At 34.8% G+C, this 19,992-nt stretch overlaps 2 protein-coding genes across 8 annotated transcripts in view; one reads left to right on the top strand and one right to left on the bottom strand.

Annotated features, from left to right (window-relative positions):
* Nucleotides 1–11,772, top strand: part of LOC135208489 (uncharacterized) — a 112,126-nt gene extending 100,354 nt beyond the window's left edge. Inside the window, exon 10 of one of the 3 annotated variants that reach the window (XM_064240720.1) lies at nucleotides 5,569–11,772. In XM_064240720.1, coding sequence (XP_064096790.1) covers nucleotides 5,569–5,627 — 59 coding nt within the window. In that variant the 3' untranslated portion in view covers nucleotides 5,628–11,772. The other 2 variants (XM_064240718.1, XM_064240719.1) reach the window with 2 other exon arrangements.
* Nucleotides 11,773–11,921: 149 nt separating this feature from the next.
* Nucleotides 11,922–19,701, bottom strand: LOC135208490 (zinc finger protein 816-like). Of its 5 annotated transcripts, none has more exons than XM_064240721.1 (8): nucleotides 19,623–19,701; nucleotides 17,431–17,710; nucleotides 17,176–17,259; nucleotides 15,975–16,182; nucleotides 15,072–15,212; nucleotides 14,722–14,872; nucleotides 14,267–14,385; nucleotides 11,922–13,418 (listed from the first exon to the last, which is right to left on the bottom strand). In XM_064240721.1, the coding sequence occupies exons 1-8, from the start codon at nucleotides 19,684–19,686 to the stop codon at nucleotides 12,405–12,407; spliced, it is 2,061 nt and encodes a 686-aa protein (XP_064096791.1). In that variant the 5' UTR covers nucleotides 19,687–19,701; the 3' UTR covers nucleotides 11,922–12,404. The 5 variants fall into 5 exon arrangements, with proteins under 5 accessions (XP_064096791.1, XP_064096793.1, XP_064096792.1 ...); XM_064240723.1 differs by lacking the exon at nucleotides 19,623–19,701 and adding an exon at nucleotides 19,011–19,135; XM_064240722.1 differs by lacking the exon at nucleotides 19,623–19,701 and adding an exon at nucleotides 18,349–18,994.
* Nucleotides 19,702–19,992: the final 291 nt, after the last annotated feature.

Here is a 19,992-nt window from a genome sequence, read left to right as displayed (position 1 = left end):
TATCTGGTTTTTGAAGCCCAGGGCAAGGGCATTATCTGTTTTTTAATATTTTGTCAACCAACGGTCTTGTCCATGGTTACAAAATCCCACTAAGTAGGAACGACCCTGGCCTATACTGTCACGTCTCCTACGAGTGATGAGAGCGCCAACCAGAGGCAGTATTCTACTGCAGCTGCTCTCTCACAAGGTAGGGTACTGCAACATTGCTGTTTAATGTGGTCTTACTGTCATTTTTATGTAGTCCATCTACCCTCCTTCCGGGTAGTTTGGATTCAGCTATGTAACTGTTCGGTAAGTCACTTATGTGAAAATGATATTTTCATGATAAAATAAAGTTTCACATATACTTACCGAACAGTTACATAATCAAAGCCCACCCACCTCCCCACAGATGGACGTGGCGGCTAAACGAAAATTGACGGTAGAAGGCTAGCAGTACCCAGGGTTCCCGGATGTGGGCGGGTCTTGTATCACCTATACTTAAGATAGCAACGCCGCTGGCGCCAACAATTTGAATTTCGACTGCCGTAGGTAAGAAGCTATAAGCTATGTAACTGTTCGGTAAGTATATGTGAAACTTTATTTTATCATGAAAATATCATTTTTATGGCACTAGACAAGCCCCGTAAAACCGGATCGCCGATAACAGAGTCTGCTGATAAACGGGGACTGCCTGTAGAGGCAAGTTAAGCTACTGATACCGAACATGTCCATGATTATGGTCAGTCGGAGGAATGTACCAGTTAATTCAAGATTTACATTTCTTATTAATGCATCAAAACTCTTCAAAAATTGCCTTTCATAAGTGCTAACGTATTTAATAAGTACTAGTATCCTATCCTACCTTCTGAATTGGCACACATATCAGGTGATTAAGAGGACTTCCACCCCCCTACTTAGAAATGGTCTCCATTATTTGTTAAACTAATGTTTTATTTGTTTTAAGCTGCAATGTTACCGGCAGAATTATAGTAATCAGTTTATATGTGAAAATGTTCATTTTATTGTTTCGTTTTTATATCATTACTTCTTTATTTTTGGAGCCTGATCTTTTTGAGGCTCTTAACTGAACTCTGAAGATTTAAAGTTCAGTGGAGTGGCCCTTGCACATTGGCTTTATTGGCTCTAGCAATATTCTTTTGATTAGAGTAGGTTTCTGCATAGAGATCACTAAGCATTTCTGGAAAGGGTTGGAGCAATTTACTTACCAGAGATGGAGTAGCCACAAGATTTTCTTTTCAATTTTATTTTTTGTAAATGCTTTTAGCTTATATTTTGGAAAGGACTAAAAATTATATTAAAACTGGGATACTCTAGACATTGACAGGTTATTGCATAATAAACTGTCATTACCTTATTTGCATATAAAGGACATGAATTATTTGTAGTGTTTATTGCTAATACCTTGTAAACGTGAAAAAGTGAGATTTATTTATAATCTGGATGCAGTCTTTACAAATGATTAATCCTAATTAACAGTTAAGAAAATTTTTTAAATATAAGTTTTTTTTTTTTTTTTTTTTTTTTTTTTTTTTTTTTTTTACACAAAAAATATGCCAGATAATGTTTATGTTAACATATTTTTTCTTCAATACGACACAGCATACCGGGCTAGGCTTTCATCTGTGACTTTTGCGAACATTCTGCTCAACAATAATTGGGTAAAATAGAAAAAATAGAAAGTTTGTTAGCACAGAGCACTACTGCAAGTAGATTATTTCTCAAGCACATTATTGGGTATGGGCTTTCAATTCACTAATTGACATGCACATATTTTTGGTCAGTGTTATGGATGCAGTATTTGTAATTTTTTGAGAGAGTACCTCATACATAATTTTTGTTATTGTACAATGAGTAGTCTACTTTATTACTCTTAATTTTGAAATTCAGGCAATCAGTCTTCCTTGTAGTATTCAGTAGCTTTATAAAAGAGGCTAAGGAAGAGCAGTGATAAAAATGGACAAGTATGAGTCATATTTCATGTCAAATTTAGGGTGTAATGAATGTAAAAATTTTATAACAAATGAAAATATTCCCACCACAAAAATTATAATGTATTCATTCCCTTCAATTTCCTTTTATTGTTTTCCCAATTGGCTGTTTTTCTGCTGCTTGAATGTTCTCCCTTCACTGATGAAGCCCTATAAATCTTTATGAAAATAGACATTTGCTCTAAGTATGTATGTTCATGCACTGTTTTTGCTGTACATGGTTTTGTATGTAGGAGCTTATTTTAGCCAAGCTTGAAGAAGGAGCTTTCATCTTTTCTCTGCTGCTTTGCCAGCCATGCTTAATGCAACTAATGTATCAGCATTTATAGAATGGAAGGGCTTAAGTAAATTCTGTCTTGGAGAGTAATTGTGTGTACTGTGTTGTTTTTTATGGTGGGCTGGGTTCACAGTGCTTGCATAAGTAAATACTATCACTGTTGGAAAGAGTAATTGTTCGGACTGTACTGTAACTTATGGTATATTGGCTCAGTGGTTCCTGCTTGGTGATTAGTAATATGTACAAGTAGTATGTGTGATTCATGAGCAGTCACATTTCTTGCAGTTTCCAAGTATTTCGTAATCATGATAATACAGTAAATGTAACAGCTTTATAGCAGTGCTAAATCTTACAAATAATGTAGCTGTTAATTTCAGTTTTTGTATGATATTCCAGTAACCATTTTGTTCTTAACTTAGTGCAGTAGGAAGGCCACTAGTGGTTGGCACGAGTGAGAAATTCTACACCAAAATGCCTGAAATAAATCCTTTTCTGAATATTCCAGTGGAATCATGTTCCTTTCCATTTTGTATTGTTACTTTTGCTTTGCAACTCATGGAATAGTTTTGTTTTAGAATTTACTGAAAATGGTGCATTTATTACAAATTGCTCAGGTTTCACAACTTTTTATTTTACTTCAGTCATTTCTCTATAGCTTTCACTTCCTGGCTTAATTTCAGCATTTGCAATTGTATGTAGTAGGTACTGACTCACTTTAACATACTCTCCATGTGTTCATACAAAGTATGTATTCCCTTAAAGTAATTTTGTCATTCCAAGAACATATTGTTGAAACTATGGAAGTCTTTGGTAGGTGACCTTTACATCATTTTTTCTTGTTTCGTTATAACTTGATCACTCATTTCCTAAATGGCCACATTTATGGTCTTTAAAAGTCCCCAGACTCCACAGTCTTTGTGTGGCAGACATTACAAACCATGCGGCACCTGGATCCTGTGGTAGTCTTTGATTCTTCCTCATTTTTTGTGTCTGCATTGCTGTCAGCTATGTCCAGAATTCCCCAAATTGTTTCCTTGTGTCGTGATTGTCATTATTGTTTAATTTCAAACAATTTTTTATTATACATGACTCCGTCCATCCTTCATCCATAGTTTTTCACTCATTTTAAAGTATGATTTCTATCAGCAGTGTCTACCCTAATTGCCAGGTTTTGGTGCCTATAACTGTAATTAATCTTGGAAATAAACTTTTTTTACAGTTGTCATTGTAATGCAGGGTATTTTTCAGGTATAAATTTTATACTCCACCAAAATTTTAGTACTGGTTTCATAGATTTAAGTGCTTCTTGCCATCTAGCTCTCCATGATTGATTGCATTAATCATCTTCATTTTGGTTTTTCTTTATTGCACTGTGAGGGATATTTATAAATTTTTGGCATTTTGGGGTAATTTTTAAAATTTTACTTGTATTTCAGGACATATAAAATTGTGTCAAGTGTTTACCTTTTTAAACAATTTGAATGATTTTGTGATAATGTATTGATTTCTGCATAACTGCCATTAATCTTGATTACTTGTGATTTATTATTATGCTGCCTTGTGTATGTTGATGGCCGATAACATTTTTCCACTGTACTATTACCTAGAGTAGTGATTGTGTATTGTATTGTAAATTCACAGCGGTTTTGTATCACTTTGCTTCAGAGTCTTAATTTTGCCAGGTAAATCCTGCCACGTTTTCATGTCAACCTTTGATAAGGATAAACATCTTCGATGCAGTAGCTGCTGAGGTCACAAGTTCTCTTGACAACGCCTACAAGGCAAGTTACAATTGGTTTCCTGATCAGTGGTTGTGCTTCTTCAAGAGGAGAATGCACAAGATGGTAACAGGTTAGGAGTGCTGTCATGAGCCTGTCTACTTTGGTTTCCTGGTCAGCAGCGATGCCCTCCTCTTCCTTGATTGCTCTTAAAGATGGTGTTGCAGTGGACTGCTTAGGTGTGCAGCCTGCCTAAGAAAAGTTCAACCCAGCTGCTAGCCCAACTAACCTGCTTCCCTGCCCATTACATAACTTTCCTGCCCATCTCCCCCACTTAACACTCACTCTGCCTACCCAGTCTGTTGATGTTGCCAAGAAAGGTTATTTAACCCAACTTTGTTTTCATAAATGCAGGACTTGGTAATCATGCAACTTCTGTGTCATCACTACCACTTTTAGCTTCATCGAGGATTATTCATCTTTTTGTAGCTTCATTGAGGATTATTCATCTTGGAGTATATGCAGCATATGTTATCGTAACATAATTAGTTTTGGCAGATATTTTAAAAACAGATGCCCTTTTTAACTGCTTCCTACCCTATTTAGCCAGGCCTGGGTTTGGCACTTTATTTGGGCTGGCTTGCTGGCAGTGGCTATGTTGCAGACACAAGTATTACAGGTTTTGAGAGAAAATTCATAAACTCTCACTAAGCTTTAATTGTAAGATCACAATATTTATGCTAGATAAAGTAAATACAGTAAAAGTGTTGAGAACAGAAAATGGAGAATGAAAGGAAGCCTCATATTGTGAAACAAAAAATAGTGTGTGATGTCAAAAATGAGTAGTACAGTATTACTGAATATCCTTCTTAATTGCAACTGAAGGGATCCCATGACTCCAGTAACGAAAGAAAGCAAAGGGGTACTGTAATGGAAGTAAGTACTTAAGGAACAAAACAACAAATATTAAAAACTTGTGGATATTCACAAGTCACTAGAATCCTTTATAAGAATGAAGAAAAGTTAAGTAAATAAGTGAAAATGAATGGCACATCACACTAAACACAAAATATGCAATTTCTGGAAGAGCACTTCAAATTTTTCTGTGGATAACACAGATAAAGAACTTGTCTTGGAGGATGAATATTTATAAAGCTCACCATATACTACATGAAAAATAATCCTTTCAAACAAAAACCAAACAACTATGTATTACTACAATTGAGACTGGTGTATACCGCCACGTGTGACATGTTAATGAGGGAGAAGTAAGAGTTTTACGTTATGTAATCTATGCTTTTAGAGAGGGGCTTCTAAAGCTGGAATAGCCTGACTAGACTAATGCATCAGTGTTACTAGGACTAAGTTTTCAAGTCTACTGAGCTCTGCTTAATCTTGGTAGCCTACTGTCAATGGGGAAGAGAGGTCATTAAGTCAAGTTTTTGTTGTTGTTGAAAAGACACCCATAGCTACAAAACTACAACAAACCTTGAAGAAAATTTCTTATTCACATTTCTTAGTTCTGATATTGACTGGCCATTGATTGGCCCCCTTGAGTTGAACTCTTCATTTCTTTCCTCAGTTACTCCCCCAAGAACTGCTACAAAGACATCAGTAGTGGGTCGGAGGCCTTGGCGGTGATGGCGGAAGGAAAGAGGTCGCAAGCAGTGGCAGCTTCAGGCTTCAGACTTCTATAACATATCCTGCATCAGAGTATTTCAAATGGTCAGCTTGTGCAGGATGAACTTGCCCACTGCAGATCTTGCATGAGATGTCATGATAATGCGGTAAAGGTTTTGAAAGTGATATATGTTTTCAGTTGCTCTATTTCTGGTGGTAACGTATATGTATAGCAATTGAAAAACTGTATTATTAACAGACCTTGTGGCTTCCACGTAAGGGGTTGCTATTTGTTAAGTTTTTACTTTGAAGCATTCCATTTTTAAAATACTCAGTTATATGTATATTGAACTTTACTTTGTATTAAGCCTTTGTGGCCTTTATAAAATTATTTCTCATGATTGTGGACATGACTGTCGTTGTGAGTTCACAATCTTAAGGTGGTGTTGATTCTCATTTTGCATGTTTTATTTTTTCAGTCTTATTTATGAACACTATTTCACATCACTTTCTGCAGCTTTCTTTAGCATATGTTTTGTAACATTCCCTCTGAAACATTTCAAACTTCATTTTAGACTTTAAGGGAAATTGCTGGCAAAATAAAAGATTATAAATGTAGCACTGGTATAGTCTAGTTTGAAAGTAGCAAAGTCCTAAATTCTCACTGGTAAGGATCCATTTGATCCTTACCTTTGGCTTTGTAACATAGCAAACAGTTGTGTCTAATTTTTTGTATAATAATCGGTGCCTTTTCTCTTCTTGTCAACATATCGTATCAGAAAGGCTGATCATATGACATTGCAGTTCTGTAAAGAAAATAACCAGTAATCAAGAAATTTCTTTGCTGAATTTGAGGTGTTATATTGTTTTATTGTAGCTGACATTTCAGCTAGGTACATATGCAAAAAATGTTCATTATTCCAAATTATGTGCTCTATGAAGAATTTCAGGAAACCTTTTAATTTATCTGTAAAACTGAACTAGGTAACTATCTTTTCTTTGCACTTATGTTGTCGGCTTATTTTTTTTTATATATTATTAGATAAACTGTAGTATTTCATCATCATCGTTGTTTCCAGTACCTTGCAGTGCAAAGGGCCTCTGTGAAATTCCACCATTCATGTATTTCCTGTTCTTTTAATTCCCCAAATCTCCAGCCACCTGTCTAACATTCTCATCCAAGTAGGGCTGAGTCTGCCAACTTTCTTAGTGCCCACAGGAGCCCAGCTGACATTATCATATACCACTCTCCCCCTGGGTAGTGCAAAGGACTGTCCAATCCTCCAATCCATCTCACCTTCCATTCATTTTTATCTTATGTAATTTCTCTTATGGCATTTCTTAATCTATCCTGCCATATGACTCCATACATTCTTACTAAAGCTTTATTCTCAGATTGACTAAATCTTTTAGGTATAGTTTTACTGTCCTACCAAATTATACATATTGTTCGAGTGTAAAAATTTTTATTTTAGTTAACAAATTCAGTCTATTCACTTTCCAGATGTCACTCAACCTGCCCAGTGTTTGAATTGTCATTAGTATTTCACTAAATTTCATGTCAAGAGAACTTATATTAGAAATCACTGTTCTTAAATACTTGAAGGATTCCACCTCATCAGTTCTTTTGTCTAATGTTATTTCATCTCGTTGTGCTTTCTAAGTCCTCATTATTCTTGTTTTTCTTAGATTCATCTCTCTAGATATGTGATACATTCTATTAAGCAAGCTCTCTAAAATTTGTGATCCGTGGATGAAAATGGTAGAACATTTAAGTTTCTGAAGTTCTTCCCATCTGAACCTTCTCTTCTTCTGTAACCACTTTTTCTTCATTAAAAATTACATGAGAAGGGCAGTTAGCAAAGATGGCATAATTGACTTAGGTAACTCCAAGAAAATTGACTTTGCATCTGCTTCACTCATAACATTGCTCTGTGGATGCTGTCATATGTCATCTCAAAATCAGCAAAAAGCCATTGGAGGGTTATTTGTAAATTCCATACATTGCATGACAATATGTTGAGCAGACTGATTCTGTGTATTTGCACTACATTTTTTAGACTGAATAAAATGTAGCAAGTTGGTCAACCAGCCAGGGAATTAAAATGTACTTAATTATGCCAATGTATTTATGCCAATATACATTGTAAACAATGATTTTAACTGTAAGGCCTCAATCTTGTGGTCATTTTCATTTTATTTTGTAATAAGAGAACCCAGTATTTCTCTCTTGAAAACTATTATTTTGTGTACCAGTAATTTTTATTTTTATTGTACTTACGTGGATGCATTACATTTTTTAATATATAGCAATATACTAACATTCCATGACATTTCTGACAAGCCAGAATTTACCTCTACATGGGGCTTACTTGCCCAACCATGCAAGCAGTTTAATGGTAAGGCAATGAATCTTCATTCCGTCGCTGCAGAGAAAGATGATATAGAGTAAGTTTAAGATTAAAGTTTGTGTACTACCAAGATACAGATGTGTGCTGTGCTTAGATCTTGAAAAACTGGAACCTGGAAACTGACCTCTTTCCTAAATAAAACTTGATGCTTTCACAAGACTGAAAGACATTCTCAACCCTTGTTGTATATATGTGACTTTCATAATATCTCATATAGCCATTCATATATTCTAAAATTTGCATACTACTTTGATTCTATTTTAATGGAATAAGCTAGGTTAGCTCCATTTACCTCCTTAGGGAGGAATGCTTCTCTGTCTTGCCATTTCTTTACTGTCACTTGATAATTCCAGAATTCACCCTATATTCATAGACCAGTAATTCATGTATCCAGTCCATTAATGCCATTAATGTCATTCATTTCATTCATTAGGGATAAAATACTCGCCCACTCATGAATTTATCCTATAGTGTTTACAATTTATACCTGAAATAAGTATAAAAAAATGTGTTTTTTTTTCAAACTTGGTTTTTCACTATGTTAATGTTGTGTTCTTCATTATTTGTAGAGGTTTCAATATTAGAATACTATAAATGACTTATTGAGAATTAGTGATAACTTAGGTATCTGTAGGCCCTTATTACTAATGCAGTGTACAGTATACATAAATTCCAAGATCTGTCATCACACTTTAAAAGAATTCAAACTTTCATTGCTAGGCACTAAGATTCTGTGCTTCTATTACTCTTTATGCAAAATAACACTGCCAAGCTAGCAAAAATCTGTAATATTTTAGTGTTTTGGGTTATATGTTCATACATATACGTACTGTACTTGTATTTTCACTGTTTTCTTGCCTATTTACAAATTTTCCAAACTCTCTACAATTTTACCAAAGACTTTAGCAAAAAACCATACATTCTTAAGAGTAGGAGGAAATTGTGAAGTGCTATTTATTTTTGTGACATTTGCATCACTGGGCTTTTATCTGATTTCACCCTAACTGTTGACTTTAACTAAATTTAAAATCAACGTAGTTACAAGCTTCAATCAAGATCATTTATTATCAAAGTATGACATTTTTCCACTGATCTCAGTGTATAGTCATGTTCCAGTAGCTGTTAAATGTTCAGCCGCATAATGAAATTTATCAGTTTGAAATTGTGCGTTTACTGTTTATCAAAGGTTTGAAGATTAAACCATGATTTTACTATGATAGGATACCTTTGACCGGGGGAGTGGCAGATAACAGTTCTGATACTGGTAGAGACTCGCATGTAAATATATTTTGTATAAAGAGGGCCACTGTCATGCTTGAAAATATTTGTTCAAATATTGAAGTTTTGTTGAAGGACCCTACAAATTATGATCATCATATTTGCTTTGAAATTATTTTAAAACAAAGTGTTTTGTTCTCAATGATTTGACTTTGATTTTAATTAGTCGAATGAATGAATTTTTTTTTTTTTATATATATCTTGACTTTTGTAATTATCCTAGGGCAGTTTGTCTGTAGTAGTATTCATAACATTACGTATAACATGTCAAAATAAAAACCAAGTACATACTTATTTATACTGGATTGCAGTGCACAAATTATCCTAGCTGCTGAAGTGTATTTAATAATATGTGCAATATCCATCAATATATGGTAGCTATGTATGTATATTGTCTTCATATTAGCAACACCCTTAGTGTATGTTTCTGTGTGAAAGTTGTATATCATCCCTGGGAGCTTATAAATATTGTAAGTGAAGAAAATCTGTGCCTAAGTAAGTTTCTGGGGTTTTAAAATAATCTTCAGATTTGCCTATGCTGTAAATTATTGGTGTTGAGTTACTTACCTTACCTAAGGTATTATTGTACAAGACTTAAGGAACTTGGTTAAAAGTATATTTAATTGTCTGCTATGGGAACTCTCATTGTGCAGTCAGGAGAAATGCTTTAAGTTATTTCATTAAGGTTACTGCTGCATATCTACCTGTATTTCTACTAGCTCAACATCTTACAGTGCTTCTAGTTAATTTATTAGGTTGTTTATGAAGGCCATTTGAGACATTAAATTTTGTTACGAGATTTAATAAGGCTGATACATGGCCTTAGTGAAAAGGTCTGTACCATTGTGCATTTTTTCCATGTAAGATGGCTTGGAATATCTTATTGGTTAGGGGTGCAATTTTCCATTCTTCTTATACATCATAATTATGTAATGCAGTTTATGTTTTGATCCTTCAGTGGATGAAATCTTTATGGTATAAGAAAGACATGTTTTAATGTCTTTTGCCTCTTAGTGCCATTGTATATTAATTGTGAAAATTATGTTTTTTAGGTAAAGAGTCTTAAACTGCTAACTGCTATACAATCCTGCCTTGCATTTGCTAATTCAGTTTATGTTGGTTCACACGAGATTTTCTTAATTCTAAATTCTGAAACACTTCATTTATACAATATCAGTCTTTGGTTTTGTGAAACAACCAGGTAAGTTTCTGTAATGACTCATTTAAATGCTGTATTTATAGTCTCAATATTTGTAGACACAGTCTTTTGTTCATAAAAGAATAGGTATAATCTTGCAACATTAGTACACCACCACCAACCACCTCATACTTTGTACAGCCTTAGCATTCAGCTGCAAAACAGCTGGGTATTGACTGGGTACTTCATATTTGGTTGAACAGTTTAAATAAAAAACGAGTTATATATTATAAAAGTTTAGTTTATTCATAACAACCAATCAATTATAAAGTAGTATATGGTTTTGCTTTTGTTGCTGGTGAGGAAACACCACATTCCACTAATAATGGTGCTGTTGCAGTTACCAGTATTATGATCTCTGAATTTCTTTGCCATTTCACTGTGCCAGGAATGTCAATAGTACTCAAGTTTGGACAAGACTTGCAGAGCAGTTGACAGGTCGAGGAATTGTGTGGAACTGTTATTTTGTTGACAGTGACTAATTGAAGGTTTTTTCTCAAAGAAACTAATCAACTAGGCTGTGTAGGTGAGCATCCTTATGGTTAAATAAAACCAGGCGGCTCATGAATAATAGGTCATACCCATAGGGTGGTAGTGCCATCAGTGCATCTCACATGGTGCACTGTAGGCATTACTTAGGGTTTTTGCAGCCTCCTCTTCTTTTATGAACAAAAAAGTTTGGGGTACAGTATTGGAGACCACAAATGAGGCATTTGTAACTGATGGTATTGATATGAACAACCACGCTTATGGATATCAGTTTTCTAGTGTCCCAATAAAAATGAACCTGGCAAGATCTATCTGACTAAATTTGTGTTCAGAAGGAAAAAACGAATAAAGTTATGTAATGTAGGTGATGCTTTGTCAAAAAGGCTTTTTTTAAACATCTGTACAGTAGCACAGATTTAATTTTGAATGTATAAATGAAAGTGCAGAGTAATACAAAAAATATATGATTAACATGTCTTGTTTGGTCCTCATTTTTCTGTCAAGTAGATTATATAAATATAATCTGCATTAATGGGGCCTTGTTTTAACAGGATCTTTGTAAGGGTACATCACTGATTTGCAATGCAATTACAATTTCATTCCATGCTATGTTCATCATTCAACTACTTTAGATATTTATTTAAGGTTTTGTCTAAAAAAAAATTGTAGATGTGCTATTTTTGTCTTCCTTGTTATGTTATATAAACTGATTATGCACAGTGTTGCACATTTTGTTACATCTTTTAGAGATCTCAAGTGAAATGCTAATGCAATAAAGCATAAAGATCGAGCCTACTTTACATCTTGCACCTTTGTAGCATCCTCAATTGACCAGAGTATTTTCAATCATCATGATAAATATTTTCATCCCATTTTAGCATCATGGGGTTAGGTGTGTCAAAGTGCAGCAGAAGTATTTTTGGCCTAAATCTCGGGTACCAACCTAAAATACAACTACTGCACTACACCATGCAAGACGACGAAGGTGTAAGTAGCACGCCATGAGGGACGTAGCCGTGGATACAATATAATATTGGTAATCATAAAGTGATTGCATGGAACCATACTTTTTGGAATTTTTTTAGTACTATATCATTCACAGCTGGATGCCTCCTGCGGTCAAATGCTAATTTCTGAAGAAGGAGCTTGTAACAAATTACTTTGTACAATATTTTTAGAACTGAGCATCTCCAGGATCTGAAGGTCTATTAAAAAAAAATTTCTGTAAGTAATACAATTATTTAATTTACAATCCTTTTGAACTGAAAACAATTTGAAAAGCTTGAGAAGCTTTTTACATCTTTTATGAAAAATACCCTTTTAAACTGAAAACAATATGAAAAGCTTGAGAAGCTTTTTACATCTTTTAAGAAAAATGAGATAAAATTTTTCATCTGCATAGGTACCCCAAAAATTGTAATGCTATTTAACACCCATCAAATTATCTATAATCAAATTTCCATCACTGCTCAATACAAATTCTTCAGCATACAATTCAGCTTGAGCACTGGAGAAGTTTTGTTCTTCACAGGCAACTTCCCTTTCGCCAACAATAATTCTTGCTTCTTCATCTGCACACACTTCCTCAATGCTCAGCATTTTACATCCTTCATTAAAAAGCAAATTACCATTCTCATTCTTATTAGGCTGAGTATCTTCCCTTCCCAAGTCTGGCTTATCCAAAATGTTTGATTTTAGAAAAGTCAACGAAGCCTTCCTCGTACAGTGACTGCGTACATGTTCCCTGTAAGTTGCACACCTGGCAAATGCTTTCTCACAATATTTACATTTCCAAGACCTTGCCTTACGGTGAGTCTGGTTGTCATGCATGATCAAGTGGAAGTTTGTGCGGAATCCCTTGCCACATTTATCACAGATAAATTTTTTCTCCTCATGTATTAGTTGATGATTCCTCAGAGTTCCTGGATGACTAAATACCCTGGCACATTTTTCACACGCATAAGTCTTACCTTCATGTAGTTTCATATGATACCTAATGGATGATTTTGATGTAAACTGTTTATCACATTGGTCACATGAAAATCTCTCGCCGACATAATCTCTGTTACTCTGCATTTCAACATTGTGAAACATTTTCAGATGATTCTCCCAAGCACCAATTCTCACTAGAATTTTTCCACAAAATTTACATTCAATAGTGGTGTGGGTTTTCTGATGTTTCTTCAATTCTTCGCCAGTCAAAAACACTTTCATACAAAATTTGCAAAGATGAACGATTTCTGACCTTTTTCTATACTTTCTCTTAATTTGGTTAACAGGTTTATTTTTAATAAATGCAAGTCCCCTACCTGTGGGATTCATTTGAGGAGATGTTTTATAGACCTTGATTGTTATTGGTTTAGGAACACCTACTGATACATTCTTTTCAGTGGGAGCTGGATTAGCAGTTCTGGTTGAATGTGTTATTTTTATGACCTGGAAAAGAAAACCACTTTGAAATAAAATGGTTATTGTATGCACACACATCACAACATTTTGAAGAGATATGAAATAAATTTTTACATAATAATTAGTAAATTTTAAGTATAATGTTATCAATTATTTTAAAGAGGCCATCAAATCGCACCTCTAGACTTGCAAAGTAATCTGCCCTTGATAATTGAAAACTGGAGCAAGGTTGAGTTAAGCTGTTTAACAGCAATTACTAGAAGGAGAAATTGAAAAGTAAATGGAAGAAAGCAATGCATCTGGGCTGAAGATATGCTGCAAAGATTCTTTGGTACACACTAAAAGGTGGCATACAAGGTGCACTATCATACGTGGTACCCCACTACAATTAGGTTTTGATACTAGCTACAGAATAATTCTTCTTTGAAGGAGGCAGCTTAGATAGTGAATTACTTTATCCATGTAGAGATTTGTACCCTACATGTGGATTTTATTAACATAGAAGCTAGGATCTTAATCTTAAATACCACAAGGTATCAGAGAAATTAACAAGTCTTGAAAATATAAGTGGCAGTTGACTGTTCCCAAGGAAAAAATTGGCAAAATACTTCCACATGGGCAAAATTGGCAAATATCAGAATATTATGCAAATTAGATCTTTCAAACATATACAAAATCCTTCCCACAAGAAACCCAACAGATTTTGAACAGTAAAATATAACCACAGTAAATGGACATTTACCACAGAATCCACTGGCTCAGCAAAGCTTGCCTGTTCTCACACAAAATAAAATACCAACTTTTGAATATTGTAAACTGATAAAGAATTAGCCCCAAGCTCCTACATACTGTTACAACAAGGGAACTTGACTAACCTTTGGTAATTCTGCTTCCACTTTGTTGTTAGATACAGAGCTTGAAAATATTTGTTGTACTTCCATCGCTGTTCCTTCACCATTATTCAAAACTGTGTCCCTCATGGCAGTCTCCAAATCTGATTTGGATAAACAAAATTTCATTAAAAGAAATTCCACCTTTAAGAAATGCACAGGAGTTTGAAAGAAACTGCGTGGTAGATTATAGGATCACAAAACTTGGATTTTCTCTTCACTGCTGCCTGCTCCTCACTATCTAGCAAGAGTGAAGGAAGTTGGACAGGACAATAGTAAGAAGTTGTAACTATTGTTGTAGATTAGGCCACCATTGGTGTCACAAAGATTAACTTGTGCAAATTCCTGATCATTACCAGCAAGCATGTACTTTCACAATTTTGTTAAAATGACACACACAGTCAAATGAAAACATATTTATATACTTGGTCTGACCTTACCTCCATCATTGCTTGAAAATAAATGTCTTTTGTGAACACTCTGATTATAAATATTCTCTATATTAGACTTTATAACAGCTGCACGATGTTGTATTTCATCCAGTTCATCCAGATGTCTATAGCATTGTTGGCACAATGACTTTGAGTAAGCCTGGAAAAAACAAAGGTTTGAGTTTATGACAACAGGAAGTATTGCAACACTAAAATCTTCAGGAATTAATAGTATTTTGTAATATGAAAACTTCAAGTTTAAATTATACACCCATTTACAATGAAACCAAAAAAAACCATAATTCTTGTTACTATTAAGACAACAGAATAACAAAATGCAAACAGTAAATTATACATACCTTATCAGAATGCAGTGGTATATTAATCAACACTGCTAACATAACAACCACTCTCTGCTGAGTGTGGCTGGTAACGCTAGCCTCGGAATACAAATCCAGTACTCCAACAGTTCGAGAATCCTTTATAACTGCATCACAAACCTGAAATTTTCATATCTATCATTTTATACAATGTGGGAACTATTATTAAGGACATTGTTCAGTGCTTATAACAAATACATATGCTTGTAAATTATGAATACAAGAAAAAGCCAGGTTATATCCCTTTTGCATATTATGATCACACTGTGAGAGCAAATATGAATCCTTTACATGACTGATTTTCCTGGTATTGGGGTTACAAGTTACTTGGGAACAGCCCGCTAGTCTTGTCCATAGTTTATTAGCATAAAAAACTGTATCAGGACATCCTATATCAAACCATAACCTACTTAGTGTGTTACATAGCTCTCCTTGATAATCTTAGTCAGGAGTAAAGGAGAAAAGATATGTCTGCATGTATGTAGAAATATGAATGTATAATCTTGGCTTAAAATCACATCACATCCCCTATGAACTTGAAAGGGAATTTATTACAGAAAATGAACAGTGAGCAGAATTATGAGTAAGTGGTATCATAATAATTTGATAGCTACTAACTTCCTAATGACTACTGTAGAAAGTTACCAAATTGTGGCATTTCATAAATGTCACTATCTGGTATGAAAAGAATACTTGCAATACTTTAACATCAGGAAGTACAAAGTTAGTCTCCCATGAATATTCATGTTAATATTTCCTCTTAAAGGTGAAGTCCTAACACCTCACTGAATAGTGGAGTTGACCTCCAATTTCATAATGGTTCACAAAAAAAAAAAAAATCTAGATATAAAGAAAAAAAATAAAAAAATAAAAAATTCTCACCAAGCATACAGTGTCAGCGAGGTCTGCTATTGTCTTGGGCTCCTCAGAAAAAATATCAAAGATATTTTTCTCCAGATGACTATCAAAATTATCTAAATTCAAGGGTGGAAGCATTTTATTACATCCTCTATTTTCTAGTGTGACATTTTGCATTACCATTGGAGAGTCTGATGAAGTATCTTCAAACGTAGAGCCACATTTCTTGCATCTATAATTGAGAACATAGTCAGATATTTACTTAAACCATGTACTATTATTTTTTTACAATATACTTGCAATATTCCTTTGAATTTGAGAAAATATAAGAGACATACCATTTTAGGTCTTGAATTTAAGGCACGACACACGAGATTTAATATGTTACGTAAACTGACGTTTGCTTTTTTCAGTCCTTCCTTGTAGTGATTTCTTTGACAAATCCCTCTAGTATTTATTCCCATTCCAGTGTTAATCACCTTTGCAAAGGAAATTATGTTTTTGGTTTCGTTTTTCCATCTGTCTATTAGTAAAATTACATCATGATGTTTAAATATTCTTTTTTAAGATCTGCCATGTTTTTCTGAGCAAATTATTTGATTCTGGAACAGCCTGAAGTCTGGTTCTGTATCCAAGATTTTTCTACCACTTGTTTACCATTATTTATTATTACTTTTTTTATCTAATCCCCCCTAATCACAGTGACAGTTTGCAAAATCTGATCTTCCTTTCTCGTCTTAAGAATTAAATAAATTAAATCACAAGAATATAAATTGTTCATAACTAATAAAGATTATGTTACCTCCTTCCAGCATTGGTTGACTTCCATAATAACTTAATCCAAATGGAAGAAACTGGATGTAATCTACAAGATCAGAAGCATATCATGTCATATCAAATACCTAAAAGTGTCCTTTGGTAATTTAATCTATGATTAACCCAAAACTTTTTAATCATATATATTTGAACAGACATTCATATTATGAATATTATGCCCATCAAAGTAAACACATATCATGGTAAAAAAAAAATTATACCATTAACATTAATGCTGAATACCTGTTCAAAGAAAGTTAAGCTAAACTTGTATAAGAATGATCTTATAAAATTTTATTTACATTACACCATTCATACTTTTGATGTACATGACAAAAAAAGGATAACGTTTAGCATTAACCGCAACTAATTGGATGTCCGCAGTGAAATACATATCATATTTGCATACCTTTTTTCTTCTTGAAGCTGAATGGCAAAAGAATCCCCATGCAAATATTTCTTCCGTATGCGAGAGTCATTTTCTTCAAGGTTGCTGGAAGAAAAGCAACATAATTTAAACACATTCTCTATCCAGCAAATTTCTTAGGCTTAAAAAATGCATCTAACAAATGCTCCAAATGTCCATTCTATATTTTGTGAATCTTAAACAAAGCTTACTCTCAAGCATTTTACTTGAATTACATTTATGCTAGAGATTTCTTACCAATCTGGTAGTGCAACTGAAGGAACAGCACCACGCTTCAATTTAGGACGGCTTTCTGCTTGACCAGGATTCAACTCGTGACTAAGATTATGCCGATAGTCACTTGGTTTAAAGTGGAGTCCACAAATTGCAGCATTCTTAAGGTTGACGCTGTCTGCCCGTCTGCAAAACTTCAACCACTTGGCAGCTTCAGCTGTATTATTAGGAAATCTGTGAAAAACAATTTTCTCTCTACTCTTGTTGGATGACTTGCAACCATATACTGCACAATACACCATCTCTGAAAATGAATATAACTTAATGGTATTACGTATTTACTACAAAAAAATGTTAAAATATTACTTGACAAAAAACAAAAACAGAAATAAACATTTGTAGTTAGTTTTATGTATCTTTATTAAAACAGGACCAATGAATTGCTAGTAACATTTGGAAAATTTCGACCTCCCCCTATGTTAATCCTATGGGTAGCTATATCTAAGACTTTTCCCACTGTGACAAAACTGTCTTTTCTAGATAAGAGACTTAAGGGCTCCATACACTGAACGACTGTCTGAATGACTGTCGTTAACAACACACACACACACACTATTCGGACAGTATGAACGATCTCCGCACTGATTTCCGTCATAACAAAATTTTGTCTTGGGAAGACATGGCCTACTCTCTAGAACAGACGGGCGTGATAGCTTTGAACAACTTGTGTATGACAGACTTAAGCCGCAGGCCAGCAACCTGGTCTTGACAGATTCCTGCCGTGATCATTCAGACATGAGATTCTGCCCACTTTTGCATTTAGAGAAGCCCATACACAGTGTTTTTGCAAACGATATAGACAGTCGTTCAGACAATCGTTCAATGTAAGGGGGCCCTTTAGAAAATACATTTAGAATAACCCCAAAGCATACAGAAATGTACCAATCAGGACTGTAAAGGGTGACATAGTATAAAACATCGAATGGCCGCCTGACCCTTACCGTAATGGCCACCTGGCCCCAACCGTAGCGAGACCACCTTCCCCGATAAAAGTACTTTATACCTAGGTACGTTTGACACCGTTTTCACTACCCTCTGTTTCAATCTTAAAATTTGGCCTTAATTTCTTACTTTGGAGAAAATACTTACTTCGAAAGGAGAGTAGAGGTCTTTAGCTCAGTTTCTCACCAACAACAAGTCGCGACTGATGCCCATCTCCAATGTCAGGACGCGTTATAATGTACTTTTTTTGGGACTGTCCACGCTGATCGTACATGGTCCACCTGTACCCTACGATTTTTTACCCTACTGCCTAATACGACCTGTAACCCAGGATAGACATTAGGTAGTCAATAGGACCAGCGTCCGTCGAAGCAACACCTCGATGCCTCTACTTTCCCCTCGAAGTCAGTTCTTTCTCCCAAGTCACAAATTAAGGCCATAATTTTCGAGATTTTCGGGAAGGTGGTCGGCCGCGCCATGATAAGAGGCCAGGTGAGGTGGCCATTCGGTATTTTACCCTTAAATAGTATTCTTGTAAGAACGAATAGATAAAAAATCGCCGTGGCCATGGAACGCATTCGTTAAAAATGGCAAGAAGTTACCTAAAATAAATGATTGAGAATGTTATATATATCACAAGAATAAAAAAAAAAGTTAGGCTTCGAGCAGTATTATAACACAGTCAGCTGATCAAGTTGGCAACTAAACACACTAGTAGTAGTATTTTGTAGACCTAACTCTAGAACGTCTCTCACGGGGTCGTTTTATTATGCCTTTGCGTTCGTGTTCATTTTTGGGTTTTTCCTGTTGGTTACAGACTCATATGATATCATAAGGCCCAGAGAATATTCTGCTCTTTAAACTAGGGGCGTTATTTGGGGGTGCTGGGGGGTCAACTGCCCTCCCCAAAACTCAACTTGCTCTCCCCAAGAGTCAACTTCGGCCCCAACCCCAAGAAGTAACAGCATATTTTCTTTTTGAATGTGCAATCATAAACATACAAAAATTTATCGGAAATATTACGTTTCTTGATACTGTCTGTCTACTAACTACCAGTGATGACGAGATAAACAAACAGTAGTGGGAGTATATAATTTTTGCTAAAATACCTTGCTCGTGTGGCTTCAAAAAAGCATAAAAAAGCTAAAAAAAAAAAAAACGCGGCAAACAGTCTTTGCTGCCAACCCCCCCAAAAAAAATCTGAAATGACACACCTGCTCTGAACCTGGGGTTGCAGGTCCTTCTCTCGTAAATAAAGTCTTCATCTTTCGTCTTCATTTAATATCAAAACTTACTACATAATACATTCACATCCATTGCTATACAATAAGCATGCCCTGATAACATCAAACCAATCTTTGCAACGTTTTAGAGACAAAATTCGAGACTTGAATTCAATGAATTGCTTGGTTTTCAAACCGTCATTAACTTTTTTAGGATATTGGTTGGCCATCATGAACTTCCCATGATATTTTTAGATATGGCATGGAAAATATTACCGTAATGACGCATGTCGGTTGCAAGGAAGTACTCCAATGATTATCTGACAGGTGATAAGAATTCTTGGAAATTTCTCGAGAGCCT

This window comes from Macrobrachium nipponense, chromosome 35 (genome assembly GCF_015104395.2).
Source record: "Macrobrachium nipponense isolate FS-2020 chromosome 35, ASM1510439v2, whole genome shotgun sequence".
Taxonomy (NCBI): domain Eukaryota; kingdom Metazoa; phylum Arthropoda; class Malacostraca; order Decapoda; family Palaemonidae; genus Macrobrachium; species Macrobrachium nipponense.
This window is presented reverse-complemented; position numbering and strand designations above follow the sequence as displayed.

Bases quoted from the DNA above. Each gene is read 5' to 3' on its own strand.
- LOC135208490 (XM_064240721.1), bottom strand. From the start codon at position 19,686: ATGAAGACGAAAGATGAAGACTTTATTTACGAGAGAAGGACCTGCAAC. The intron at 17,711-19,622 runs GTGTGTCATTTC...ATTCATTTTCAG, and splicing joins CAACCCCAGGTTCAGAGCAG to AGATGGTGTATTGTGCAGTA. The intron at 15,213-15,974 runs GTGAGAATTTTT...TGAAAATTTCAG, and splicing joins TCGCTGACACTGTATGCTTG to GTTTGTGATGCAGTTATAAA.